The sequence below is a fragment of the Thyridium curvatum genome, assembly GCF_004353045.1.
Source record: "Thyridium curvatum strain D216 chromosome Unknown NODE_13_length_580902_cov_83.771903, whole genome shotgun sequence".
NCBI classification, from domain to species: domain Eukaryota; kingdom Fungi; phylum Ascomycota; class Sordariomycetes; order Thyridiales; family Thyridiaceae; genus Thyridium; species Thyridium curvatum.
In genome coordinates this window covers 134,614-158,758 of record NW_022156768.1, presented here as the reverse complement: position 1 = coordinate 158,758, position 24,145 = coordinate 134,614, and the positions used below count along the sequence as shown (strand labels likewise).

Genomic DNA, 24,145 nt, shown 5'->3' with positions numbered 1-24,145 from the left:
GCACTGCTCATAGCGGGGGAAGGTGAGGCGCGCGGGTAACTCTACCTGGCGCTACAGCCGGGCCCAAGGATTGGATCTGGCGCTGCAGGGCGGGCAGGCAGGCGGTGGAGTGGAGGATAGCAGCACCTGGGCAGTTTTGGGTGCATTGTCAGCAATCTGATGTTCCATGGGTTGGGCGCACTGGCCACTAGTTGTGCACCACAAATCCATTGCGGCCACACCAGAGGGACATCACCACCAACTCTATTCAAGCTAAACTCACCTACCCAGGTCAACACATATCGTCATCCTCTTCTCCTAGCCCCCCCCCAAGACCTGTCGCAGCCCTCGCCTGTCGATTCCCTGCGCATTTCGACTTCCATCGAGGCTCTGCTACCCCCTTCTTGTCCTTGAACCCGATCCTCGTGGAGTCGTCATTCGACCTTGTTCCCCCCTTGTCCTCTTGATTTGGCGCCCCGCAGCTCCCTTGACGTCGCGCGAGGTCATACCTTCTCTCTCCCCAGGTAGCTCGCTGAACCTCCCAACTTCAGCCTCCTTCTCCAAATTTCCGGCCATAGCAGTCCTTCGCTATCACCCTACATCGCTTTGATACCTTGGACGCGACACATTGTCGACCTCGAGTATCCTTTTTTCCCCCGTCTCGCCGCAGCCATCACTCGACTGGCCGAGATTTTCACATCCTGACCTTTCCGACCGGTATCTCGCATCATCTCGGTAGCGTGGGGTCATCCTCAGCTGCACCAGGTGTCATTATACGATGGTGGAAACAGACACAAACTCTCCTACGTGGAAATTCACTCAGTATGTTGTCCTGTCCAAACGCCCTCGCCGTCTGGCTCGGCATGGATGGTAGACTTGTGGCCACTCGTCTTGCGCCGTCCCTCCTTCATACAACCACTCGAGAATGTTGACTGATCGATTTATGTAGATGCTTCGGCGACAAGGGAGATGTCGAGGACATCACTGAAGGTATGCCGCTTCCAACATCCCACACCCACATTCACTTCTTGCATCTCGCCTTTCGCGCACGCGCTTTTCGAAGGGACGACTCGTGCGAGCTGATCGACATGCTGACTTCCTTCAAGCCGACATCATCTCGACCGTGGAGTTTGACCACACGGGTAACTATCTAGCCACTGGTGATAAGGGTGGACGCGTTGTCCTATTCGAGAGGAACGAGACGGTAAGTTGAAGACACGCCTCTATTCGTGCGACACGCGGGCTAAGGCTTGCCCTCTTTCCAGAAAAAAACCTGCGAGTACAAGTTCCACACCGAGTTTCAGTCTCACGAACCCGAATTCGACTACCTCAAGTCCCTGGAGATCGAGGAGAAGATCAACAAGATCAAGTGGTGCCGGCGACAGAACGCCTCCCACTACCTGCTCTCCACCAACGATAAGACGATCAAGCTGTGGAAGGTCTTTGAGAAGTCCCTGAAAGTAGTGGCGGAAAACAACCTCTCACACGATCTCACACCCGGCAGCCTGGCAGGCGGCGGAGGAGCCCCGAGGCCGTTGCAACACCATCACTTCCAGAATGCCACCGACCTGAAGCTGCCCAGGTTAACCCACCATGACACAGTCGTCGCCGCAGTCCCTCGGAGGACTTATGCCAATGCCCACGCGTATCACATCAACAGTATCTCCGTCAACAGCGACGGAGAGACCTTCATCAGCAGCGATGACCTTCGTATAAACCTCTGGAACCTTCATATCCAAGACCAGAGCTTCAACATCGTTGACATCAAGCCCGCCAACATGGAAGAGCTGACCGAGGTCATCACGGCCGCCGAGTTCCACCCGCTCAGCTGCAACTGGTTCATGTATGCCAGCTCAAAGGGCACCATCAAGCTAGCTGATATGCGCGAGAGCGCTCTCTGTGACCAACACGCCAAGAGTATGTTCATTGCCCTCCCCGCCTAGCATGGGCCGTGCCGAGCTGATTGTGTTACCCTTCCAGTGTTCGAACAAGAGGAAGATCCTTCTTCAAGATCTTTCTTCTCGGAGATTATCTCCTCTATCTCTGACGTGCGCTTCTCCTACGACGGCCGCTACATCCTGTCGCGCGACTACCTAACTGTCAAGATTTGGGACGTCAATATGGAACGCCAACCCGTCAAGACGATTCCCATCCACGAACATCTTCGCCCCAGGCTCTGCGACACCTACGAGAACGACAGCATTTTCGACAAGTTTGAAGTTGTGTTCTCGGGCGACTCCAAGAATGTCATGACGGGCAGCTACAACAACAACTTCATGATCTACCCTTCTGACCCTGACAAAGAGGTTGAGGTTGTCCTGCAGGCAGACAAGTCGGCCTTCAAGGCAAAGAAGGTGGGAGTTCCTACTCCGATCAATGCTTCGACCAGCCCTACGGCCAATGGCAAGAAGGGCGGGTCTCGTGCGACTAGCCCGGCGGCTGGCCAAGGCCAGCGAATGAGGAAGGAGACGGACGCGGACCAGATTGACTTCAACAAGAAGATCCTGCATATGAGCTGGCATCCTTTCGAAGACAGTATCGCAATCGCGGCTACGAATAATGTGAGTGATCAACCTGGCGAGTCAAGCGTGCTCTGTGGCTAACGGGTCTTTTCCTCTAGCTCTTTGTCTTCTCGGCATTGTAAACGCCATCCCACGTATTCATCATGGGGATGGATACAAAACATCAAGATTTTGGCAGCGTTTGGGGCTTCTTCTTTCTCAGAGTCCTTACTGAATGCTCTTATGCGTTGGTAAAGGCAATGCACGTCCAGGGACCATGCCGTGTTATGGGCCGTGTGCAGGAACGCATGTTGCGCGCATGTCGATACACCCTGGAGGGCCAGATCATGAAATTGATGTTTTTAGGTTGTAGATCGCACTCTGCATACTGGATTGGCCGTTACGAGTGGGAGCGGCAGTCGATGAGCAAGCTGCCTGACGATCTTTCCTACGGTCTGGGCACTGCTGCATGGATGGTCTGGTTGATGTAGGAGGAAGGAAACCGGGCACGTGCTTCAGACAAGAGAAGCAGATTGAGGCAAAGCAGTGGAAGATGATTGGCATAGAACCCATTCAGACAGCACCCGACGTAAATAAAGATCATTGCTCAAGCGAACCGGATGACCAACAGCGTGGCCCTTGTCGGTGTAAGTGGTGGTGTCGCGGTGACCAAAAACAGGCCCCTCTGCTATGAGCGAAATGAGGTGCGAAGCTTCTTCCTGGTGGCGTCTTAAAAAAGGCATTGAGCAGCAGGTTTGTCGATCTCTGGTTTAAGTTGGACATTCAGAAAACAGACTCTACAGCAGACCCTGTTGGTTCTCTTGTACTAATATGACTTCAAGCTTAGGGTCCTCCCTGACTTTTTGAAATTCGACTGCTCCCATTGCCTAACTTGTAGGTTCATGCAAGGCGAGATACTCGGAACGGACTAGTACTGTACCAAAGCAGGTATATTCACACTTCTCATCACATCCGGACCTTCACACCTGAGATGACCATGCCCCCTTGCGGCGAAGCCATGCCACCGGTCTCAAAAGCAGGAGGCGCCGGCGTATTTCCCGCCGCCACGAGACTTATTGCTCCTGAATAGATGGGTGATTACGCGTAGGGGTTAGTCTAGGTCTGACGGAAGTGCGGATTTGGCTGGTTGCTGGGATTTACCGTTGCCGGAGGTTCCGGATTTGCAGCTTCACTCTCTCTGGATAACCATCGCAGAGGGAGGCATGAATGCTGTCTCATCTCGTCTCGTATGTACTATTCGATAGGTAGCAGCTGCATGCACGCACACGCTTCTTCGACCACTGCCCAGGGATCCGGTTAAGGCGGGCCGGACGGGGATGGTGTTACCAGGTTCAACATGCTACCGGCCTGCGTGCATGCTGGAAACCACCTGCACCTACCTGTTACTTGCCGGCATATCAACCGAGTAGTCTATCTATCGATGGGCGCAGGGTGCAAACAAACAGACAACGGTCGCGGCCCGACAGAGGACAGCGGCAACAGACCACCCAAGCTACCTACCGGCCCATCAGGCGGTACTGGTCAAGCAATAGAGCATGCAGGCACCTGGCTCCAGTCCAAGGAGGTTATTTGAGACAAGCAACCCGACAGGTGGAGGCTCCAAGCCTCACGATCGGTACTTGTTGTGTTAGCGGCTTGGTGGGGCAGGGGTGATTTATTTTTACCTAACCTCCCGCTGCGAGGCCCTAGCAAGGGCCATCCAGTTGCCCGATCCGACCCCATTCCTACCGCGACGTCCGTCCCATATGGCCACTTGGAACTCTGCACAGGAGAAAAAAACGGAGGAGACAAGGCCGTGGATGGGTTCGCTGACAGGGCGCAATTTCGACCGCCCGCAAAAGGTCCCCCAATCGCACTTTCGGATCGGGGGCATTGACGCACAGCATCTTTAAAAGGCGTTGTCCCCTGGTGATCCCTTCCTTGTCCCTCTCTTGGCCTGTTCGGGTTGCTGCTGTTGCGCTGTTTCTGCCTCACTCTCTCCTTCGGTATCCCGACCATTCCTGATCCCAGCCTCGACGGCCCACCATCACTCGCTGCCTTATCCCGACCACATCGCAATCGAGTCTCAGAGAGTGCCCCGCGCTGTAGACGAAAATTGAGACTTTTTATTTTGACAAACGACACCTGGACAGAACCCGTCGCCATCGACGCAAACCGTTCGTCCCGTCCCCCGTTCCGACCAGCCCGCACTGTATGGACGTTGGCTTTCTTGACGAGTGCGCGCCCCTCGCTCTAACAACCCACACGACGACATTACCGAATCCTTCCGGCCATAAGCCCACCTGTTCGCGTCCATGACCACCAATTCCAACGCTCGCAGACGCCATTCGCACCAGAAACCGCCCAAACATGTCGTCTGTTCGGGCCACCGAGTAATAAACGCCGCTCCCTCTCTGGAGAAGGCCGAGATGTACGGGGTCGACGACGAGCGACCCTTCTTCTCGCGGGCCATGGCCCTTGCGGGGAGAATTTTCATCGAGACAATTCCGCAATGGCTCACCATCGGGGCTATGCTGGCCCTGATCTTCGGAGGCTGTTGTTCCAATGTGTTTGCGCTTGAGGCTATTATCAAGGTCGAGCCAGCTAGCGGTACGTTGTGCCATTCTGGAACCCGAGACTACATGTTATCCTTGGTGTCTTGGGCCGAGAGACTAATAAGATGGTGCAGGAACCCTCTTGACTTTTGTGCAGTTCATATTTGTGGCTGTTACGGGTTATATCTCTCAATTCGACTCTAGTCGCCCACCACTCTTCATCCGGCCCAACAAGGTGCCCCTCCGACGCTGGATGATCAACATAATACTCTTCTTCAGCATCAACGTGCTGAACAACCATGCGTTCAGCTATGACATCTCCGTCCCCGTCCACATCATCCTCCGGTCTGGAGGCAGTATCACCACCCTCATTGCCGGCTTTCTCTACGGCAAGAGATATTCGCGCATTCAGGTGATCGCGGTCATTCTGCTGTCAATCGGAGTCATTACCGCCGCCTGGTCTGACGCGCAGAGCAAGGGGACCACGGCTAATGCTACCCACGGCAATTCGAGCTTCATCACCGGGCTTGCCATCCTCTTCTTCGCCCAGGTGTTGTCGGCCATCATGGGACTTTACACAGAGGAGACTTACAAGATGTACGGCCCGCAGTGGAAGGAGAACCTATTCTACTCCCATATGCTGTCCCTGCCGCTCTTCATCCCGTTCCTACCTTCTCTGGTCCGTCAATTCATGAAACTGGCCAACAGCGCGCCGCTTACGCTCCCTTTCTCCAACATCCTGGCTTCTGAACCCACAGCAGCCATGGTGCAAAAGGGGATCGAGAACATCCAGATCCCGAGCCAGCTCGTGTACCTGGTTCTCAACGTCTTGACACAGTACGCATGCATTCGAGGTGTTAATCTTCTCGCAGCGGCATCCTCGGCTCTCACGGTCACCATTGTACTGAACATCCGGAAGCTCATCAGCCTGCTCTTTAGCATCTGGCTGTTTGGAAACAGGCTTGCTCCTGGCACGCTGGTGGGTGCTGTGGTTGTCTTCTTCGCCGGAGGCCTGTATTCCCTTGACGGCAAGAGGAAGCCCACCGCACGGCCACGTGCTGCTAGTGTAAAGGCCGGATAGGACCAAGCAAGATATGCTTGCCTACCTTAGGAACGGCCAACAGGAGCATTGTATATAGGGTCTGCTAGGATACCTAGAATAGAGACAAACTAGTCTTGTGTACTCGCTGTCTGTTCCCGTTGCCAGCTCCAACAAGGGTCTCCCTCCATGTGAGACTAATCGTTTAGGGACCACTGCACTGGGTCTCGTACCAAAGAAAAAAAATTCCGTCGGAGAATTGTCCGAGCTTGGTGAGTCTTTGGGCGGATCCTAGGGCCAAGTCTGGTGGGAAGAGGTCGTCGTTGAAATGCTTAGCGCCAACATTGGACACTAACGTCAAAAGTTGAGCTTCGGGGAGGAGTCACTCCACCCAAAGCTGGAGCAGTCCAGGGGCTGCACGATCAGCCTAAACTTGGCGCTAAACTCCGCCGGTAACCGCTGTAAGGTGCATTCGTCGATGCAGGTTGCACAGTCCCAGGCAGCTGTGCGCCCTGTATCGGTCAAACATTACACAAAGCCAGCCTCGACACAATACCGATTATCCTGTCCCTGGAGAAGGGTCGGTCTGGATCCCAAGATCCAACCGACCTGTCGTCCTCACAACATAGCATTCCTAGGCTGCCTTCCTACCTGAGAACACCTCAAAATGGCTGGTGAGTCTTCTGGAGGTCTTGATGGGGCTCTCTGCTGGTCTTGGCTCTGCCCCGAGCTGCGGGACCTACGTTAGCTTCAATGTTCTATCTTATTAGGCGCGTTGCGTCCTTGTTGCTATTTAGTGGAAATGGCGGCGGCGAATCAACCATTAATCGACTTGGCCGACTGACTTCCTCTAGATGAGCGATCACTCTCCTGCGATTCGACGTCGTTGTCGAGTTCACATCAACCTATAACTGCCACGCCAAAGACACCAATGGATCACGACTCGGACGACGGCTATGAGGACCCCAGGACCATGGAGTACTCTGAGGAGGAAGAGCTAGACGAGGACAAGCACAAGTCCGGGTCTACCCCTACACCAGACGCAAATGGCGATGACGAGCTGGCCATGCAGGAGGGTATGCTGCCCAGAGATCTACCAAAGCGCACGGCGTTCTACGACCCGGTCGCAGAGCGCCAGATGACGCAGACCGATGCCAAGCTGTTCTACCAGCGGAGTCAGCTCGACTTGAACAAGCTCGCAAGTGCCCTGCCGCAGGCCAGCCCTCCAGGAAGCCCCGTCGCCTCGTCTAGGGGAGGGCATGAGGGTAGCTCATATGGCCAATTGCCGCCTGCATATGATCTAGACCCGAGCGCTCGCGTGTCTTCATTTGCGCAGCGATTCCCAGAGCACTACGGCCAACTGGCCTACGAGCACGGTTCTGAGCTGAATAAGAGGGACAGTAGTCACTTTGCACCCGAGGCGGCGCGCCCTCAACCCGGCCTGCCGTCGCGATCGGGTACTCTGCCCGTCGACACGGCTGCTGGGCTCGCGGATCCCGCTGCCCAGGCTCAATACATGACCATTGCTGCGCCGACTGGCATTGGCAGTAGCGAGTACCTTGATGCCGATCCTCAGATCACCTCGGAGCTTGGCAATATTTTCAAGAATGTGCAAAAGATCCTAGATATTCGACACAAGTACATTAGACTGTCCCTCCAGGGACCGACTGATAACCCTAAAGATGACCCAAGCTGGAGCATCTACCCGCCTCCTCCTGAACCGGCTTGGGTCGCGGAACACGAGACGCTCATGCACGGGACCCGAGCCCAAAACAGCGTCACCAATAGCTTGGCTAACAGCACTGTCCTGCCGGAGCAGAATGCCCATCCATCACCTGACCACAAGGGTGATCGGCCGCCGCTCGAGCCCGAGCTCAACAAGGCGCCAAAGCAGAGGCGCAAGCCGGGTGAAGACATAGGCTCTGACTTTGACATGGAAGATCTCCTCCCTCTTCCTGGACCAAGCGAGATGTCATACAATCAGGACAAGACTGGCGTGTACCAGGTCTATGAGAATGAAAGAGAGGGATGCCCGCCCGTCATCACAGTGCCCACGCTCAAGGAGTTCTACATGGATCTCGAGGCCATTACCTCTGTCTGTGCGGATGGTCCAAGCAAGAGCTTTGCGTACCGCCGCCTCCAATATCTCGAGGGCAAGTTCAATTTGTACACTCTCTTGAACGAGTACCAGGAGACCGCCGAGAGCAAGAAGGTGCCCCATCGAGACTTCTACAATGTGCGAAAAGTGGACACTCACGTTCACCACTCGGCCTGCATGAACCAGAAGCACTTGCTGCGCTTCATCAAGAGCAAGATGAAGAAATGCCCGGACGAGACTGTGCTTTATCGAGATGACAAGCACCTGACACTTGCCGAAGTATTTGAAAGTATCAACCTGACGGCATACGACTTGAGTATCGATACACTGGATATGCATGCGCACACCGACTCTTTCCACCGCTTCGACAAGTTCAACCTCAAGTACAATCCCATCGGAGAGTCCCGACTGAGGACCATCTTCTTGAAGACGGACAATCTCATCCAGGGTCGGTATCTCGCTGAGATCACAAAGGAAGTCATCTCGGATCTAGAGTCGAGTAAGTATCAGATGGTGGAGTGGCGGATCTCGATCTATGGAAAGTCACTGGACGAGTGGGACAAGCTCGCCGCCTGGGTAGTCGACAACAAGCTGTTCTCCCACAACGTGCGGTGGCTCATTCAAATCCCACGACTATTTGATGTGTACAAGGCTAGTGGCCTCATGGACACATTCGAACAGGTCGTCAAGAACATCTTCCAGCCTCTATTCGAGGTAACAAAGGACCCTTCCAGCCACCCAAAGCTCCATGTGTTCCTGCAGAGGGTCATTGGGTTCGACAGCGTGGATGACGAGAGCAAGGTGGAAAGACGCCTTTTCAAGAAGTATCCGGTGCCAAGCGCGTGGGATTCAAAGCAGAATCCTCCCTACAGCTACTGGCAATACTACCTCTTCGCGAACATGGTTACGCTCAACTTCTGGCGCAAACAGCGCAACTTCAATACCTTTGTGCTCAGACCGCACTGTGGAGAGGCGGGCGATAGCGAGCATCTGGCTGTGGCAGCCATGTGCTGCCACAGTATCAGCCACGGCCTACTCCTTCGCAAAGTGCCGCTTCTGCAGTATGTGTTCTACCTGGAGCAGATCGGCATCGCCATGTCGCCGCTGAGCAACAACGCCCTGTTCCTGGCGTACGAGCGCAACCCCTTCCACCAGTACTTCAAGCGCGGCCTCAACGTCTCGCTCTCGACCGACGACCCGCTGCAGTTCGCCTTTACCAAGGAGCCGCTCATAGAAGAGTACGCGGTGGCAGCGCAGATCTACAAGCTGGGGTCGGTGGATATGTGCGAGCTGGCCAAGAACTCGGTCAAGCAGAGTGGCTACGAGTTCTCCGTCAAGCAGCAGTGGCTGGGGCCCACCTTCCACCTCCCCGGTGCGAGCGGCAATCTTATGGTGAAGACCAACGTGCCTGACAGGAGGGAGAACTTCAGGTACCAGACGCTCATGGAGGAGCGACAGATGTGAGTTCCGATGCCTCGCATGCCTTCAGAGCAAAGTTACGAATCATGTCATGACTAATACTCTCCTTTCCTCTGCAGGGTCGAACGTTACACCAATGAAGGTAGACCACACTCGGTTGCGGCCACGGCTGCGCCAGAGAGCGCCAAGATACTGCCCATGTCTCCCGCGTTGTCAGTCAAGACGGGCGCCACTGCGAGCTATAGTGCTCTTCCGCAGGCAGCTGCCCGCCTGCCCGCCTCGCAGCAGCAGCAGTCGCAGGAAGCGACAACTACGAGCAACAATAGCCCGTACATGGGGCCCGTCTCCACGACCACGTCGTCGCAGATACTGCCGGGCGCCAGCGTGGTGGCCTCTCCGCTTTCGAGTGGCGTGGTCAACAACAACAACCCTAGCAGAGAGGGCTCGTCTACCTGGCCGCAGCTGGACGGCAGCAACACGCACCTGTCCGGAGACGAGCCGCGGTACTTCCCGGGCGTGGTGAGCAGGACGCAGAGGAGGCAGAGCTCGCTGCACGAGTCTGACGAGGGGGCTGGCCGTCCAGGCGGGTTGAGGAAGACGACGACGAGGGATACGGTCATCTCGGGTAGGGACTCGGATGCGTAGTGGTTTGAGATGGTGAGTGTCTACCAGCGTGAGGCTGCAGACTTTTTACGATTTTCTTTCGATTCTCTCATGTTTGCACTTTCTGCAATACGGAGTTTGAGGAATGAATGAGTACTTATAGATTGGACGCCCTAAGCGAATTCATTGCTACTTTGGGACGGGCCGGGCGCCGGATGAGAGCCAGTTTGTACACTCGATTCGGGTGCAGCCTTTTCGATTTGGTCTACTTGGGAGAGATACAGGATATTCCGTTACGTTGACTGAATCTGTACCACCCCTTTCTTTCCTTCGCCTGCATGGCCGTGCCGGGCTGGGTAGCTGAGTCGCTGTATCAAAGGCCCGTGATGAGTCACGTGCGCAGCGTCATTCCCGAGCTTGTCCCCCTTTTCATGCTTTTTTTTGCGCCAGTCCGAGTCGCTTATTACAGTAGGCGTCGGGTCCAGCGGGCTTGAGGAGCGGACTAGCAGCTTTCAGGCCATGGCGGGTTGATTAGGGGCCAGTAGCACGCGTGAAATCCGGTTTGGCTGGGGGGTGGTTGGGCCGCCCATCCGCCCAATCTATAGCAACTGGGTCGCATTTGTAGCAGTTAGGTACTCGATGCTGCTCCTCCATCTTGTGCGCACGATGATGATGTGGATGCACACGGCTGCATGAGAGCTCCTGCTGCCGCCCGTCTTTGAGCTTCCTGACCTCCGTACAACCCTTTTTTTCTGTCACCTCCTCCCGACTGAAATTCGATCTGCGGACGATCTCGAAGTAATCCTTAATATCTCTATTTTGCCCATCCCGCACAGCGACACCTTGTCTCATTGGCCGTTTCATGCAGCATCTGCCCTCCCGCATTGCTCGGTTGACATTTCTCCCAGGCCTTCCGGAAGCTCAGCACTTGAAACTCTTTGGGATCCAACCCGCCTTCGAGCTCCCTATCTCTGCGGAGACCCACTAGTATGGTTCACGACCTGGCCTGCATCAAGTTCACCATCGCAAACCGCATCTCCTACCTTGCCGGCCGGCCATTCTTCAAGAGAAGCGCCGCCGCCGACAACGGTTGCTACCCCATAGCGGTCCCGCAATAAGCTGCGCGCAGTTGTCTAGCCCCCTTCTTCCCGCCTACCTCATCAACCGCACAACACCCGGACGCAACTCCAGCACCGGCCCAGCGCACTGCCTGCGCGCCATCTCAAGAAAGAAACTCATAGTAGCCACGACATCCCACGTCCCCCCGATTTGACGATCCCAAGACCGCCAATTCTTCTCTCGGTGCAGTACGCCACATTAGTGCGGGACAATGGCGTTCCTGGGGGTCTACAAGGCCCTCTACGACTACGCCCCTCAGGCCGAAGGAGAGCTCGCCATCTCCGAAGGCGACCTGCTCTACGTGCTCGACAAGGGCGGCGAGGATGGCTGGTGGAAAGCGAAGAAGAAGGCCAGCGGGGAGGACGAGGAGGAACCCGAGGGTCTGATCCCGAACAACTACATCGAGGAGGTACGTAGACAAGATCATCGCGAGAGGCTAATCTCTCACACGTATGGCCACACTATGTGTAATGTCCCTAACGTCTCCTCTTCCAGGCCGAGCCACAAGCACATGCCCGGGCACTGTACGAATACACCAGACAGACCGACGAAGAGCTCTCATTTCCCGAAGACGCCCGCCTCGCCGTTTACGACACCTCCGATCCCGACTGGATCCTCGTGGGTCTTGACGGTGAATATGGATTTGTCCCGTCCAACTACATCGAGATGGGGGAGGACAACGACGCCGGACCGCCCGCCGAGGCTCCGAGGCCACCGGCGCTTCCGTCGAGACCTTCAGCCGATACCATCCCCAGCCCTCCTCTGCCCCAAAGAGGAACAGGGGCGGATTCCGAACCGAGTAGCCCTTCCGCGGCAAACCCTGCGGCAGCTCTTGCTGGTGTTCTCGCCGGCAGGGCAGCTGGCCATGCGCCTCCCCCACCTCTAGATCTCGCTCCTCAACAACACTATGTCGAATCGGAAGACGACGACGCCAGGTCCCCGCCTCTCCCGGCCCGTCCGCGTGGACAGTCTATGCACTCGATGGAGGACTCACGCTCTCCCCCACTTCCGACGAGGCAAGGCACCAACGACTACGAACAACGATCGCCTTACCTGTCCCCAGGCGGTTTCCACATGTACAACATCAACGAGATGGTATCGGTCATGGGCAAGAGGAAGAAGATGCCTACGACGCTGGGCATCAATCTCACTACCGGCATGATTCTCATTGCGCCGGAAAGAGCACAGGACGGCCCATCTCAGGAGTGGTCTGGTGAGAAGATGACGCACTATTCTCGCGAAGGAAAGCATGTCTTTCTGGAGCTGGTGCGACCCAGCAAGAGTGTTGATTTCCATGCCGGAGCCAAGGATACCGCCGAGGAGATTGTCAGCGCCCTGGGCGAGATGGCTGGTGCGATAAAAGCAGAAGGCCTGCGCGAGGTCATTATGGCCGGCTCAGGGCAAGAGCAGAAGAAGGGCGTCATCCTGTACGACTTCATGGCCCAGGGAGACGACGAAGTGACCGTGGCGGTAGGCGACGAAGTTCACGTCCTCGACGACACCAAGAGCGAAGAGTGGTGGCAAGTCCGACGTCTCAAGAACGGCAAGGAGGGCGTCGTACCCAGCAGCTACATCGAGATCACGGGGACTATCAAATCACCGACGGCCGCAGTATCCCATTCCGGAATCAACGCAGGGAAATCGAGCGTGGCGCAGAACCGGCTGGAAGAGGAACGCCTGACCAAGGAGGCAGTCAAGGCCGCCATGCGGGACGAGTCGAAACGGCACTCTGAGGTAGGACCTGGAATGCGTTTGCCTGAGCGTAATAGCAGTTTGTCAGCTCGTGATATTAATAACAATACCGGTCAACAGCGAAGCAAGCGCGAAAACGGACGAGCTGATGGCGGCAGCAGCTCCCGCTCTGGGAAGTCGAGTAAGTTGCAGAACCCCTTCTCTGAGTTTCGTCATCCGTTTGAAGGCCAAAACTAATGAATTTCAATCTCAAGAACCCGACCCTTCCAAGGTCCGCACGTGGACGGATCGGTCTAAATCGTTCAGTGTCGAGGCGCAGTTCCTCGGTCTCAAGGACGGCAAGATCAATCTCCACAAGGTTAATGGCGTCAAGATTGCTGTTCCGGTCGCTAAGATGTCCGTCGAGGATCTCGAATATGTTGAGCGGATCACCGGCGTGTCTCTCGACGAGGACAAACCGTTATCCAGCATGAAGAAGAGGTCCTCACATCAAGAGCATGGGTCCTCCTCAAAGGTCGGCGCCTCCATCGAACCCAAGAAGCCTGACTATGACTGGTTCCAATTCTTCCTCGAGTGCGAGGTGGCAGTCGGTCTCTGTGAGAGATACGCTCAAGGATTTGCTAAAGAGTCAATGGACGAGAGCGTTCTGCCTGATGTCGACGCTACTGTTCTGCGTAACCTGGGTTTGCGCGAGGGTGACATCATCAAGGTCATGCGCTACCTGGATAACAAGTTCGGGCGACACAAGAAGAAGGGTGGTGAAGAAGAGGCCGAAGGAGGTCTGTTCTCCGGTCCAGGAGGCACTCTCCGGAATAACACTCGGAGAGGCCGGCCGGAGCCTACCTCGAGGCCCAGCGATGTCATTGATGCAAACGCATTCTCACAGCAAAAGTCGGGCGATAGCGAGCACAAAGCCGCTCCGGCTCCGGCCGTCACCAGCCCTGTCACTGCCAAGGCTGGCGGCGCGCCAGCGGGCGGCTTCGATGATGATGCCTGGGACGTCAAGCCTTCCAAGTCACCGGCGGCAGACGCGGCTCCCGCAACGACTGCTCGACCTACGGCTCCCAGTCCCGTGGCGACCCCACCACCTGCTCCTCAGCCTGTCAGGCAGTTGACCGGTGGTCTCGCAGACCTGTCTCTTCTGACGCAACCACTTGAGCCCGCCAAACCGGCAACGGTTTCCCCTCCCACTATCAGTCCGCCGCCGGCAGCACCTGCTCAGGTGCCTGCACCTACCGGGGCAACACCTGGATTCTTTACAGCCCTCGCACAGCAGCAGACGGGTATTCAACCCGCTGTGAACGGTACACAATCTGGTGTTGCTCGACAGCGGCCCATGGCGCCGCAGTATACCCAGGGCCAAGGTGGGCTCGTGCCCCCTCCCCCCGGTCGGCCGCTCTCAGCTCCCCAGTCTGCGCAACCTAGTCAGTTCGCACCGCCTCCTCTGCAGCCCCAGATGACCGGCATTACGGGACAAGTGGCGCCGCCGGGCCAGAGCCTGAACGAGATCAACCAGGCCAGGATGCAGCAGCAATTCGCCCAGCAGATGCAACAACAGCAGATGCAGATGCAGGGCTTCCAGCCGCAGCCCACCGGCCAGCCGATGATGCCGATGATGACGGGCATGCCCCAGCAGTTCGGACCCGGCCAGTTCATGCAGCAGCCCAACATGATGCAGAGCCCATTCGCCGACCCTTCCCGCGGCCAACAATTCTCCCCTATCCAGGCCCAGCCCACCGGTTTCCCGGGCCAGTTTGGCCAGCCACAGTTCGGACAGCCGCAGCAGCAACCCGGGGTGGGGGGTGTGAACGCCTTCCTCCCCCAGGCTCTCGAGCCGCAGCGCACGGGCATGCCGCAGCCTCTGCAGCCCCAGCAGACTGGTTTGCATTTCACGCACGGGTTCGGAAACCAACAGTTTGGAAATCAGCAGCAGCAGCAGCAGCAGCAGCAGCCGGCGCCGGCAGCACCGCTGGTGCCGCAGCCGACGGGCCCCGCGCCGCCTGTGCGGTTCGGGGTGCAGCCCGAGGCGAAGAAGTTGGCTCCGCAGCCTACGGGGCGGAGGGCGAATCTTTCTGCTGCTAGTAAGTATCGTGTTGCCATGCTTTTTGATTGATCTCGGGGAGCTCTATTCGTTGCTGACTATCTGGCTTTTCTTCTTAGCACCTGCAAACCCGTTTGGTTTCTAAGGCCACACCACCAGGCGTTCGGCACTGTGACTGTGCGCGTAGCGCATAGTGTTTCCAGTGGTTCCCCCCCTTTTCGGAGATGTGGATTGAAGATGCAAAGGAGCTGTATTGTAAGTTGATCACGATGTAAAGCCAAGCATGAAGCGGAGACGGAGACGAAGACGGAGGAGAGTTTCGACAAGCCTGGAGGCTGATTGCCGTTGCCTCCGGTGCGGATTTATACATACTTTATTCATTCTTCTTTTTTTTTTTTTATTTTTTTATTTTTTAGTTATTTTGGACAGAGATGTTGGACGGGGAGCCAGAGGGATGGAAAAGCTGGTTTCTTGTTGTTGCGATGAGCGAGGAGCTGGAGGAGAGGCAGACAGACAGACAGACAGGCAGACAGAAGCATCGGGGATGAGCGTTATTCCACCAGCATAGAACATTCGAGCATGAGCACGAGCAGGTAGATTTTCTAAGAACCAAACGACTTAAGAAAGAGAACCTGACTTGGTAGGTGCCCTCTCGGAGCCGGGTTGGTTTCTTCTGCTGTTGGACATACTGATCTTGTTTTGTCTTTCTGTACAAGTTGCGCTCATACGATACTTTGCCATAGCGTGTCGGGGGTCCGAAATCGTACAGAGTATATCCCCTGACGTTTCTTCAATGATGCGTGCGTGCTTCAACGAGTCCTCCTGGCATTGATTGCCGTTTGGTTTATTCGTGAGCGTTACATTGAGTCTTGAAACATGGCCATAGGCCCATATATCTCGAAACGGGGGAGGATGAGAGGATGTAACAAGCCCCCTTGACTTATACGCGCAAGGGTCTGCCAGGGTGCCAGGCCAAAGTTCGGGAAAGGAAGACAATGAAGATAGTCAAGGGCATTGACTGAAGCCGTCATGGCCCGACTTGAAAAAATTCCTGCTGGAAAATCCGGTCTATGATACTATAGTGATTTTCGTCACATATCTAGGTAAAGGGCGACTCCTGCTTGTCTTGCCCCCCTGGCGATCCGAACCTGTCTATCCCAAGGGAGGTCTGCTCGTTGGGTTCGATGGGACCCCAGGACCGAAGCCCGGTACCCGCGCGCCGATCTGTAGCAGAGTTGACGCCGATCTGCCATGCGGGCGGATCTGCGCCACCTTATTCGCGGATCTTTTTTGACATGTCCAAGTACTTGTACATACTTGGGCTTCCTACCTGCGTCTGCTGGAACACTAGGTACTGTTTGCTTCAAGGGCGGGCAGATCAATGGCAGAGAGAAGTTCTGAGAATCGCCAATAGTCATTTCATGTTTGGTGCTGACATAGGTTACTTGATAGCCTCTTGCTCCATAGCTCGCAGAGACAACCGATTCCCCAGGGGTTGTCGATCATTCGGAGAGCAGAGGGATGGGACGAGCGTTCCCCTGACAGCAAGAATCTTTGCATCGCACAGCAAGATTCGTTCGTTGAGCGGATTGCCCATGGACAAGTAGGAAAAGCGAGGTCTCGTTCGCAGTGCCGGATGGAGTAGCATCGAAGGACAAGGGTCGTCCATACGACTGACTGTCAAAGAGTGGCCGAAACGACCTAAACGGACCACATTTCCACACATATGGCCCGATGACGACTCGAACAGCAATCCTCTCCCCAGGGACGACCGGGGTTGAATGGGCTGTCTTCTTCGTCCAAAGTGCACAGGGTTCCCGGGCCAAAGTGTGGAGGATCAACGGTCTGATACACGTACCGGCCTGCCCCCCCTTGACGAACATCACCGTCCTCCTGGCGCAAAAGAGCCAAGATTGGCTGGCACCGGGAAGTGCGAAACATGAAGGCATGATACTTTCTGCCCATCCTCATATAAACGGAGAAAGGGGTGGAATGGTCGATCTCACTGCGCCGGCAGAGGAAGAATAGATGTGAATATATAAACGGCCCGGCCTGTCAAACAATCATCCCAACTCTCGAGCCTTCTCTTCCTCAAGCCCAGTGCCAGTCACCTCTTGGATCGTCCACTTTCTTTCAAGCCTTCTCTTTCCGATACCCCAAACCAATTACCTTTTCAGTCCTTTCGTCCAGTGTGCTAGTCACCTCTTCTCTCTTACAAACCTTTCGACCGAACCAAACGAAAACAAACCACTCATTACAACACCCCGTGTACCGAAACCATCTTTTCTACAAAATGCACTTCCAAACCATCGTCCTCTCGGCCCTCACCGGCTTCGCCGCCGTCTCCACTGCCCTCCCCTACGTCAAGACAGAGGCGACCTCGGGCTCCCCGCCGACGCCCGTCATCAAGGAGCGCCAGGCCAACAATGGCGGGTAAGTCTTCTTTCTTCGGCGACCCAAGGGGCCACTCACTGCATTGATAGCTGGGGGGTGTTGGGCTAACACAAAAGTAACACAAACAAATAGAAACCCTGTCGACAGCGTTACCAACCTGCTAGACGGCCTCACCAGCGGCCAGGTCAAGCAGCTCCTCGGCGGCCTCCTCGGTGGAGGCGCGGGTGCCGGGGCCGGGGCCAGTGGCGCTGGCAACGGTGCTGGCGGCGCGGGCGGTGCTGGCGACCTCCTGGGTGGTCTCCTCGGCGGTCTCACGGGCGGTCTGACTGGAGGCGGCGCCGGCGCTGGTACTGGTGCCGGTGCCGGCAACGGAAGCGGTACTGGCACCGCCCAGCCTCCCACTGCATCCTCCGGTGCGGGTGCGGGTGCGGGCACGGGTGCTGGGGCTGGGGCTGGGGCTGGAGCCGGCGGTCTAGGCAGCGTGCTTGGCGGGCTGACCGGCGCGTTGGGCGGCCGCTGAGCTTCTTCTATCCATATCTCAGATATTCGGCTGAGATGCCCGTTCGCCCATCAGTACCACGCGCTACATTAACAGGCACCCACCCATCTTGGAAGGGGATGAGTAGAGGTGTCCTGTGGTCTGTTTGAAGCTGGTCTTTGTATATTGATACCATCCTTGTTATTCATGATTTCGTAAGCTTCTGTTACCGGGAGCTGAAGTGAGCTCGTCGACGAAATAGTTATAAAGCAACAACCTTTACACTTGGCTTCAGTGAAACATCAATGCTTGCTGTGCATTGAGCAAAAAGGGAAAGACCCTTCCTAAACGCAGCCCCCAAACTCCGTTATGCTGTGGTTCGTCCTCCATAGACGCCATTTACATCTTGAAGCCGGACCCGACAATTGGCGGACAAGCTCCAAGATGAGGTTGTCTTTATTGCATGTCTGCCAAGTCGTCTTCGATGGTGGGGACACCTTCGGCAATGGCGCGGCGACGCAACTCGTCCAGTTTCTCGAGAGCGATTTGGGCGCCAGTTGCCGTGCTTTTGCCGTCAATCTTTTCCTTGGGAGTCTCCTTGGGCGCCTCCTTGGCCGGTTCGAACCGCTTTTTGACTGCCTTGATCATCTTGAAGAACCAGTGCCAATTCAGCGAGTTGAGAACGATGTTGCTTGCGAAATACAGGCCGGCCAGCCAGACCGGAATGGGAGTCGCATCCTTGGCAAAGACCATGAGGTCGTCGTTGCCGTACGCGATCGAAGAATTCTTGGGCGTCTCCGTGGAGAGGGGCATGGTCGGGCCAGTATGAATGGCCTTCCACATATCTACGTAGACGCGACCAGACTGGAAAGTTCCCCAGATCAGGCGGCACGAGAAGAAGACGAACAAAAGCGTTATGCCGTTGTATAGCTGTGCCTTGGAGCCGGTCATATTGAGTTTGTCGAAGAACCAGTGGATGTTTAAGAAGGGCGTTGACAGTTCATAGAGGATGAAGGTGCAGCCGTAGTAGTTCAGAAACGGCCTCTGACACACATGTTAGTCGTCTACGTCCATCGCTGAGGTCACTCTGCGGGATTGGCAGATACGAATCAGCACTTACGAAGCCGAAGGAGTACACTAGTAGAGCACTCGAGGCATGGGCCAGGAGGCCAAGACCAAAAACGTCAATGAAGACGACCGTGGTGATCAGATCCCAGATGAAGTAGCCAGCAGCCATGGACTGGACGAACCCCGACATGCCGGTGTAGCCATAGATCCTTTGTTCCCAATCCATGTGCTTGCGTTCCTCGTCAAAGACCATGACATACAGCGCCACGATGTTGATGAATGTGCTCTGAACGAGGGAGACTACATGCGAGTCCCAATTTACCCTTTTCCCTCGTTGTTTAGGATAGTAGGCGGGAAACCACTTTGTCGAAAGCCATGGCGATACAACAAGGTGGACGAAGTAGTAAAACACGACCGCGAAGAGGACTTCGTGTATATGCAGGGGCAGTGCTGGCAGGTTGTACTTGTCGGCGAAAGGCTGTACTGCCCTGCTCAAGGCAGGTATGGGAGGGAACGGATCCCTCATGTCGAGCTATGATCTGCTTCTCCCACTCGTTAGCTTTGCTAGAAAGCTTGTTGTTCTGTCGACGAAAATTGACAGACACGGAGTACGGACCAGAGAGATTTATAGGCTCGAAGGGGGAGGGTCGTTGGTACGCTGTTGGACGCGGAAATGTACCACCAAGTCCAGGCAGCCGACTGGCTGAAATGGGATAGTACTCGAACTGCACTCGGCACAAGACCTTGTCAAACGGTCTGGGGAGACAGGTGACCCAATACGGATGAGTGGTGGCCTGGAAGCCTTGGGACTCGCAGCAGAGGCTGTCGAATATGGACCTACTCGTCTATGCGAAACGGTCCGTGGATAATAGGGTTCACCAGTGCCAGTGTCTTTTCACAGGAACTGCAGGCTGATGATCGAGACTGGGAGTAACTTGGGGGCCACCAAGAGTCGAACTCCAAGGACAAGAAGTCTGTCAGGTCGGATCTAGAGAACTCGAGCGCTTTTACAAAAGCCAGGACGCTCAGAGGGAGGAGCACAAGCAGGCAGGTGAGGAGAGCAGGACCCTGGCTTTGTTGGGACGCTATCCAGATCCGGCGGGTCTGACGTAACGGCTACTTGGTCTTGGCCTGCACAGCTGCTCAAATCACAGGTAGCCGCTACATCCGCCAGCCTATGATAAGCCTTTATCGCGGCCGAGGCCCCCACCCGCCCACAAAGAGCTCGTGAGGAGGGCGGGAAGCTCTGACAGAGCCCACTAAAGGCTGGCTGAAACAAGGTAACAAGGCCTGATGGTGGTCATCCCAGGCGCCAATAGCACCTGAGATGTGCCTGCAGGACAAGGCACATGTATCGCTGTCTCACTCTGCACCCTTCATGAGGGCCCCACTACGAGCCACGATTCACCAAGCTGAGGTCCAGACTCGACGACATACACTTCTATAAGGCAGGTCGCGCGAAGAGAACCGGACACGAGGCTCTGGTCGGGGGCTGCTACTGCTTGGGCCAATTTGTGGTTCGACACCCGAACACGCTCATCTCGAGAACTGGCCTATCACGAAGAGCAACCACCCACAGGACGACGCGTGTGCTCGGGGAGCATGAATGAGCGGGCAGGCGGTGGCAGCAAGGCGTTATGGCAGACCTTCTATATGACCTCTTGAGGTCACAGTCAGGGGATGCCTCTCCTCTGCCGGCGACACCGGACCCCGAGGCTCTGAGCTACCTCACAAGTCTCACCTCACAACCCCTCTCATCACTGGAGACGACTGAGCCCCAGTCGCTCTCTCATTCATCTCACAGCCTCCTCCTCTCATTGCAAGCGCTCTCGAAGAAATCGCACAAGCCGATTATCGAGTCGGCCTCACACCACGCTTCCCTGAGGACTACCTTGCCGGCCCTCGCGGCAAGCACCGCCGAGCTACGGAATGCCATCCCCAAGCTTGATAACGAGGCCGTGCGATTCTCCACAACATACAACAAGGCCAGTGAGAATGAGATATTAGCCAGGAGGAAGCGGGCGCTACTGCTCTCGCGCAACGGCGAGCGCCTTGTCGACGTACTCGAGCTACCGACGCTGCTCAACTCGGCCATATCGACCGCGCCTGTCAACTACTCTTCGGCTCTGGACCTCAATGGCCACATCAGGCGCTTGCACTCCCTCTACCCAAAGTCGCCGCTAGTGACATCGATATCGGCACAGGCCGACGAGTCCATGCGAGCCATGGCCGCCAGCCTCATCTTGTCCCTAAAATCGCCCAGCCTAAAGCTGGCTGCCTCTTTGAGAACGATAAGCTGGCTGAGACGAGTGCTGCCGGACCTCGAATCGCCCGGCAGTCTGGGCCATGGCCACAGCTCTCAGGAGCGAGTCTTGGGAGCTATATTTCTCGTCTGCCGCCTGGCAACGCTGATGACCATGCTCGAGGCTCTCGACCCTCTGCGTGAACTGGCAGACCAGGAGAAAGCACGGCAGAAGTCGATTGGCAGCGGCAACGCGTGGTCCGGCGGGCAGCAGACAGAGAGATACCTGAAGAGATACATCGAGATATTCCGCGAGCAGAGCTTCGCTATCGTCTCTATGTTTCGCAGTATCTTCCCTCCCCCAGTTCAACCCGAGGGTGGTGTCGATACACAGCCGCAAGATCCTCTCGAACCCCTTCCCGCAGCACTGTCAACATTCCCTCTATATCTGGTAGACATGCTGCTAGAAACACTACGCCACTATCTCCCGACGGTTAAGGACCAGGCTTCGCGGGACAGTCTACTCACTCAGGTGCTGTACTGTGCGGGCAGTCTGGGAAGGTTGGGCGGCGATTTCGGACTGTTCCTGGCAACTCTCGATGTCGGCAGCGAAGCCGAGGGTGAATGGGTCGAGGTGGTCAAGCGGCACCGGCTCCTTGCTGGCCGCCTTGAGTCTATCGTGGGAGAGGGAAAAGAAAAGAACTTGAAGTAGATACGTATTGATGCCACTTCTTTACGAATAATAGACGGAACCGTTTTGATGTATGAACACTCCATCTACTCGAGGAATTCAAGTCAGTCATTGGCCGTGCCGGAGGAGGTATTGTTCCATTTGGTATATCTTCTGCAGTCTCCTAGAACCAGACTGTTGATCCTGTCGGAAACCGAATAATATAATGAATACAGAGACAATGTCATCTGCAGTCCTCGCCAGCCGGGACAACCCGGATACATGGGTCAGGAAGTTTCCTGGGTTACCAGGTATGCGGGGATGGACCCCTGTCGCAGAAGCCCGTGACACCCTTCCACTGCGATTCTAGTGCCGTCATAGGCAGCCCTGGAGCCAGGCCAGCTCCATCAGGACGGACGAACCTCTCCTCTAGCGCGTGATTCTTAGGCCGAGCCACTAAAGCTGAGCCTTAGCTATCTGGCTTACTCCGCGCCGTGCAAGACATACCACAGACATCTTGACTCATGATTATTCCGGAGAAGCCTCGCTTGCTCTTTTTTCCAATTCCTGTACCTTTTTGTACTTTTAGATCAAACGCCCAAAGGGTGACCGACACTGTCTGCCGATGACACAATGACCCGATAGCTACAACCCTCCGGCTCTTCGCATCTGCAGAGAAAGCCGTCAGTCACATTGCGCTGGACGCAGAGCTCTCTGCCGGATGCTTGAGCTTCGACCACGGTTCACGCAACCCACCTAGCTCTCTCTTTCTCCCTCCCTCCCTCCCTCCCTCCTGTGCATTGCTGGTGCCAGTCACAATGTCCGATGGCGGTGCTCGCAAGGCCGCTTCCAAGTCGAGTAAGCCCCCCCTCCCCCCCAACGTGCCATTGTCCAGATGCACCACCAGCTTGCCTGCCTCTGCCAACCCAAGACTTACACACTCTTGCGCAAACGACCCAGCCTTCCACTTCGCCGCCGGCCTGGGCTCGGGCGTGCTCTCGGCCGTCCTCCTCCAGCCCATCGACCTGCTCAAGACCCGCGTGCAGCAGTCGGGCCACCACTCGCTGCTGCAGTCCCTCGCCGAGATCCGTTCCTCCCCGCGCGGCCTGCCCGCCCTCTGGCGCGGCACCGTCCCCTCGGCCCTGCGCACGGGCTTCGGCTCCGCCATCTACTTCACCACCCTCAACGCCATCCGCCAGAACGTCTCGCGCCTGTCGTCCGCCGCGGCAGCCACCACCACACTCTCTGCTTCGTCGTCGTCGTCGTCGTCCGGAGCAGCCGCGGGAGCGGTGCAGCAGCAGCAGCAGCAGCAGCACTCGAGCAGCCTCGTGCGCCTCGGCCCCACGGCCAACATGCTCTCGGGCGCCGCGGCCCGCGCCTTCGCCGGCCTCGTCCTCATGCCCCTGACCGTCATCAAGGTGCGCTACGAGTCGAGCCTGTACGCCTACGGGTCCGTCCTCGGCGCCGGGCGCGACATCCTGCGCGCCGAAGGCCCCCGCGGCTTCTTCGCCGGGTTCGGCGCCACGGCCATCCGCGACGCCCCCTACGCCGGCTTCTACGTGCTCTTCTACGAGCAGTCCAAGCGCACCCTGAGCCGGCTGTACCCCACCACCACCACGGCCACCGACGAAAACAACAGCAGCAGCGGCGGCGGCAAGAAGATGGGCATGTCCCGCGCCGCCGCCATCAACTTCTCCTCGGGCGTCCTGGCCGCCACCGTCTGCTCCGTCATCTCCAACCCCTTCGACGCCGTCAAGACGCGCATCCAGCTGCAGCCCGCCGAGTACCGCAACATGGCGCACGCGGCGCGGCGCATGCTCGGCGAGGAGGGCTTCCGGTCCATGTGGGACGGGCTCGCGCTGCGCATGAGCCGCAAGGCCTTGAGCTCGGCGCTCGCGTGGACGCTGTACGAGGAGCTGATCCGGCGGGCCGAGGCGACGCTCGAGAAGAACAGGGCGAGGAGGGACGTCTTGTGAAAAAGACTTATTGTTCTAGGGGGGGGGGTGCTTGCAAGGTGTAGTTTTTTTTGGGATGTGATGCTACATCTCGGACGACATCCACAACACATATACGCACGACGCGACATGAATTGCGACGCATCATACAACTCGTCACAAACACACATATCACCACACATGTAACACTAGCAACAGCCGACTGGGGCAAACAAGACGGAGGGTGGTGTTTGACTAATGAGGCGACTCTTTGACAATGTAACTCAAGGGACAAGGGAGGGGCTGGCCAAGA

General features: G+C 56.5%; 8 protein-coding genes across 8 annotated transcripts; 7 read left to right on the top strand and 1 right to left on the bottom strand.

The window, feature by feature from the left end:
• Positions 1 to 757: 757 nt before the first annotated feature.
• E0L32_003070 (uncharacterized protein) lies at positions 758 to 2,582 on the top strand (the record flags this gene model as incomplete). Its single annotated transcript, XM_031137330.1, has 5 exons — positions 758 to 801; positions 929 to 969; positions 1,086 to 1,183; positions 1,245 to 1,896; positions 1,960 to 2,582. 5 exons carry the CDS (start codon positions 758 to 760, stop codon positions 2,580 to 2,582), a joined length of 1,458 nt encoding a protein of 485 aa, XP_030999138.1.
• A 2,213-nt stretch (positions 2,583 to 4,795) lies between these two features.
• E0L32_003069 (uncharacterized protein) lies at positions 4,796 to 6,116 on the top strand (the record flags this gene model as incomplete). The annotated part of the gene is made up of 2 exons (XM_031137328.1): positions 4,796 to 5,090; positions 5,170 to 6,116. The coding sequence occupies 2 exons, from the start codon at positions 4,796 to 4,798 to the stop codon at positions 6,114 to 6,116; spliced, it is 1,242 nt and encodes a 413-aa protein (XP_030999137.1).
• Positions 6,117 to 6,741: 625 nt separating this feature from the next.
• E0L32_003068 (uncharacterized protein) lies at positions 6,742 to 10,236 on the top strand (the record flags this gene model as incomplete). Its single annotated transcript, XM_031137327.1, has 3 exons — positions 6,742 to 6,748; positions 6,929 to 9,632; positions 9,711 to 10,236. 3 exons carry the CDS (start codon positions 6,742 to 6,744, stop codon positions 10,234 to 10,236), a joined length of 3,237 nt encoding a protein of 1,078 aa, XP_030999136.1.
• A 1,288-nt stretch (positions 10,237 to 11,524) lies between these two features.
• On the top strand, positions 11,525 to 15,191 carry E0L32_003067 (uncharacterized protein; the record flags this gene model as incomplete). Its single annotated transcript, XM_031137326.1, has 4 exons — positions 11,525 to 11,722; positions 11,809 to 13,186; positions 13,260 to 15,086; positions 15,166 to 15,191. 4 exons carry the CDS (start codon positions 11,525 to 11,527, stop codon positions 15,189 to 15,191), a joined length of 3,429 nt encoding a protein of 1,142 aa, XP_030999135.1.
• Positions 15,192 to 17,339: 2,148 nt separating this feature from the next.
• Positions 17,340 to 17,960, top strand: E0L32_003066 (uncharacterized protein; the record flags this gene model as incomplete). Its single annotated transcript, XM_031137325.1, has 2 exons — positions 17,340 to 17,479; positions 17,573 to 17,960. 2 exons carry the CDS (start codon positions 17,340 to 17,342, stop codon positions 17,958 to 17,960), a joined length of 528 nt encoding a protein of 175 aa, XP_030999134.1.
• A 414-nt stretch (positions 17,961 to 18,374) lies between these two features.
• E0L32_003065 (uncharacterized protein) lies at positions 18,375 to 19,512 on the bottom strand (the record flags this gene model as incomplete). Its single annotated transcript, XM_031137324.1, has 2 exons — positions 18,375 to 18,962; positions 19,039 to 19,512. 2 exons carry the CDS (start codon positions 19,510 to 19,512, stop codon positions 18,375 to 18,377), a joined length of 1,062 nt encoding a protein of 353 aa, XP_030999133.1.
• A 1,111-nt stretch (positions 19,513 to 20,623) lies between these two features.
• E0L32_003064 (uncharacterized protein) lies at positions 20,624 to 21,940 on the top strand (the record flags this gene model as incomplete). Its single annotated transcript, XM_031137323.1, has 1 exon — positions 20,624 to 21,940. The coding sequence occupies one exon, from the start codon at positions 20,624 to 20,626 to the stop codon at positions 21,938 to 21,940; it is 1,317 nt and encodes a 438-aa protein (XP_030999132.1).
• Positions 21,941 to 22,139: 199 nt separating this feature from the next.
• On the top strand, positions 22,140 to 23,874 carry E0L32_003063 (uncharacterized protein; the record flags this gene model as incomplete). Its single annotated transcript, XM_031137322.1, has 2 exons — positions 22,140 to 22,209; positions 22,544 to 23,874. The coding sequence occupies 2 exons, from the start codon at positions 22,140 to 22,142 to the stop codon at positions 23,872 to 23,874; spliced, it is 1,401 nt and encodes a 466-aa protein (XP_030999131.1).
• Between the last annotated feature and the right edge of the window lie 271 nt (positions 23,875 to 24,145).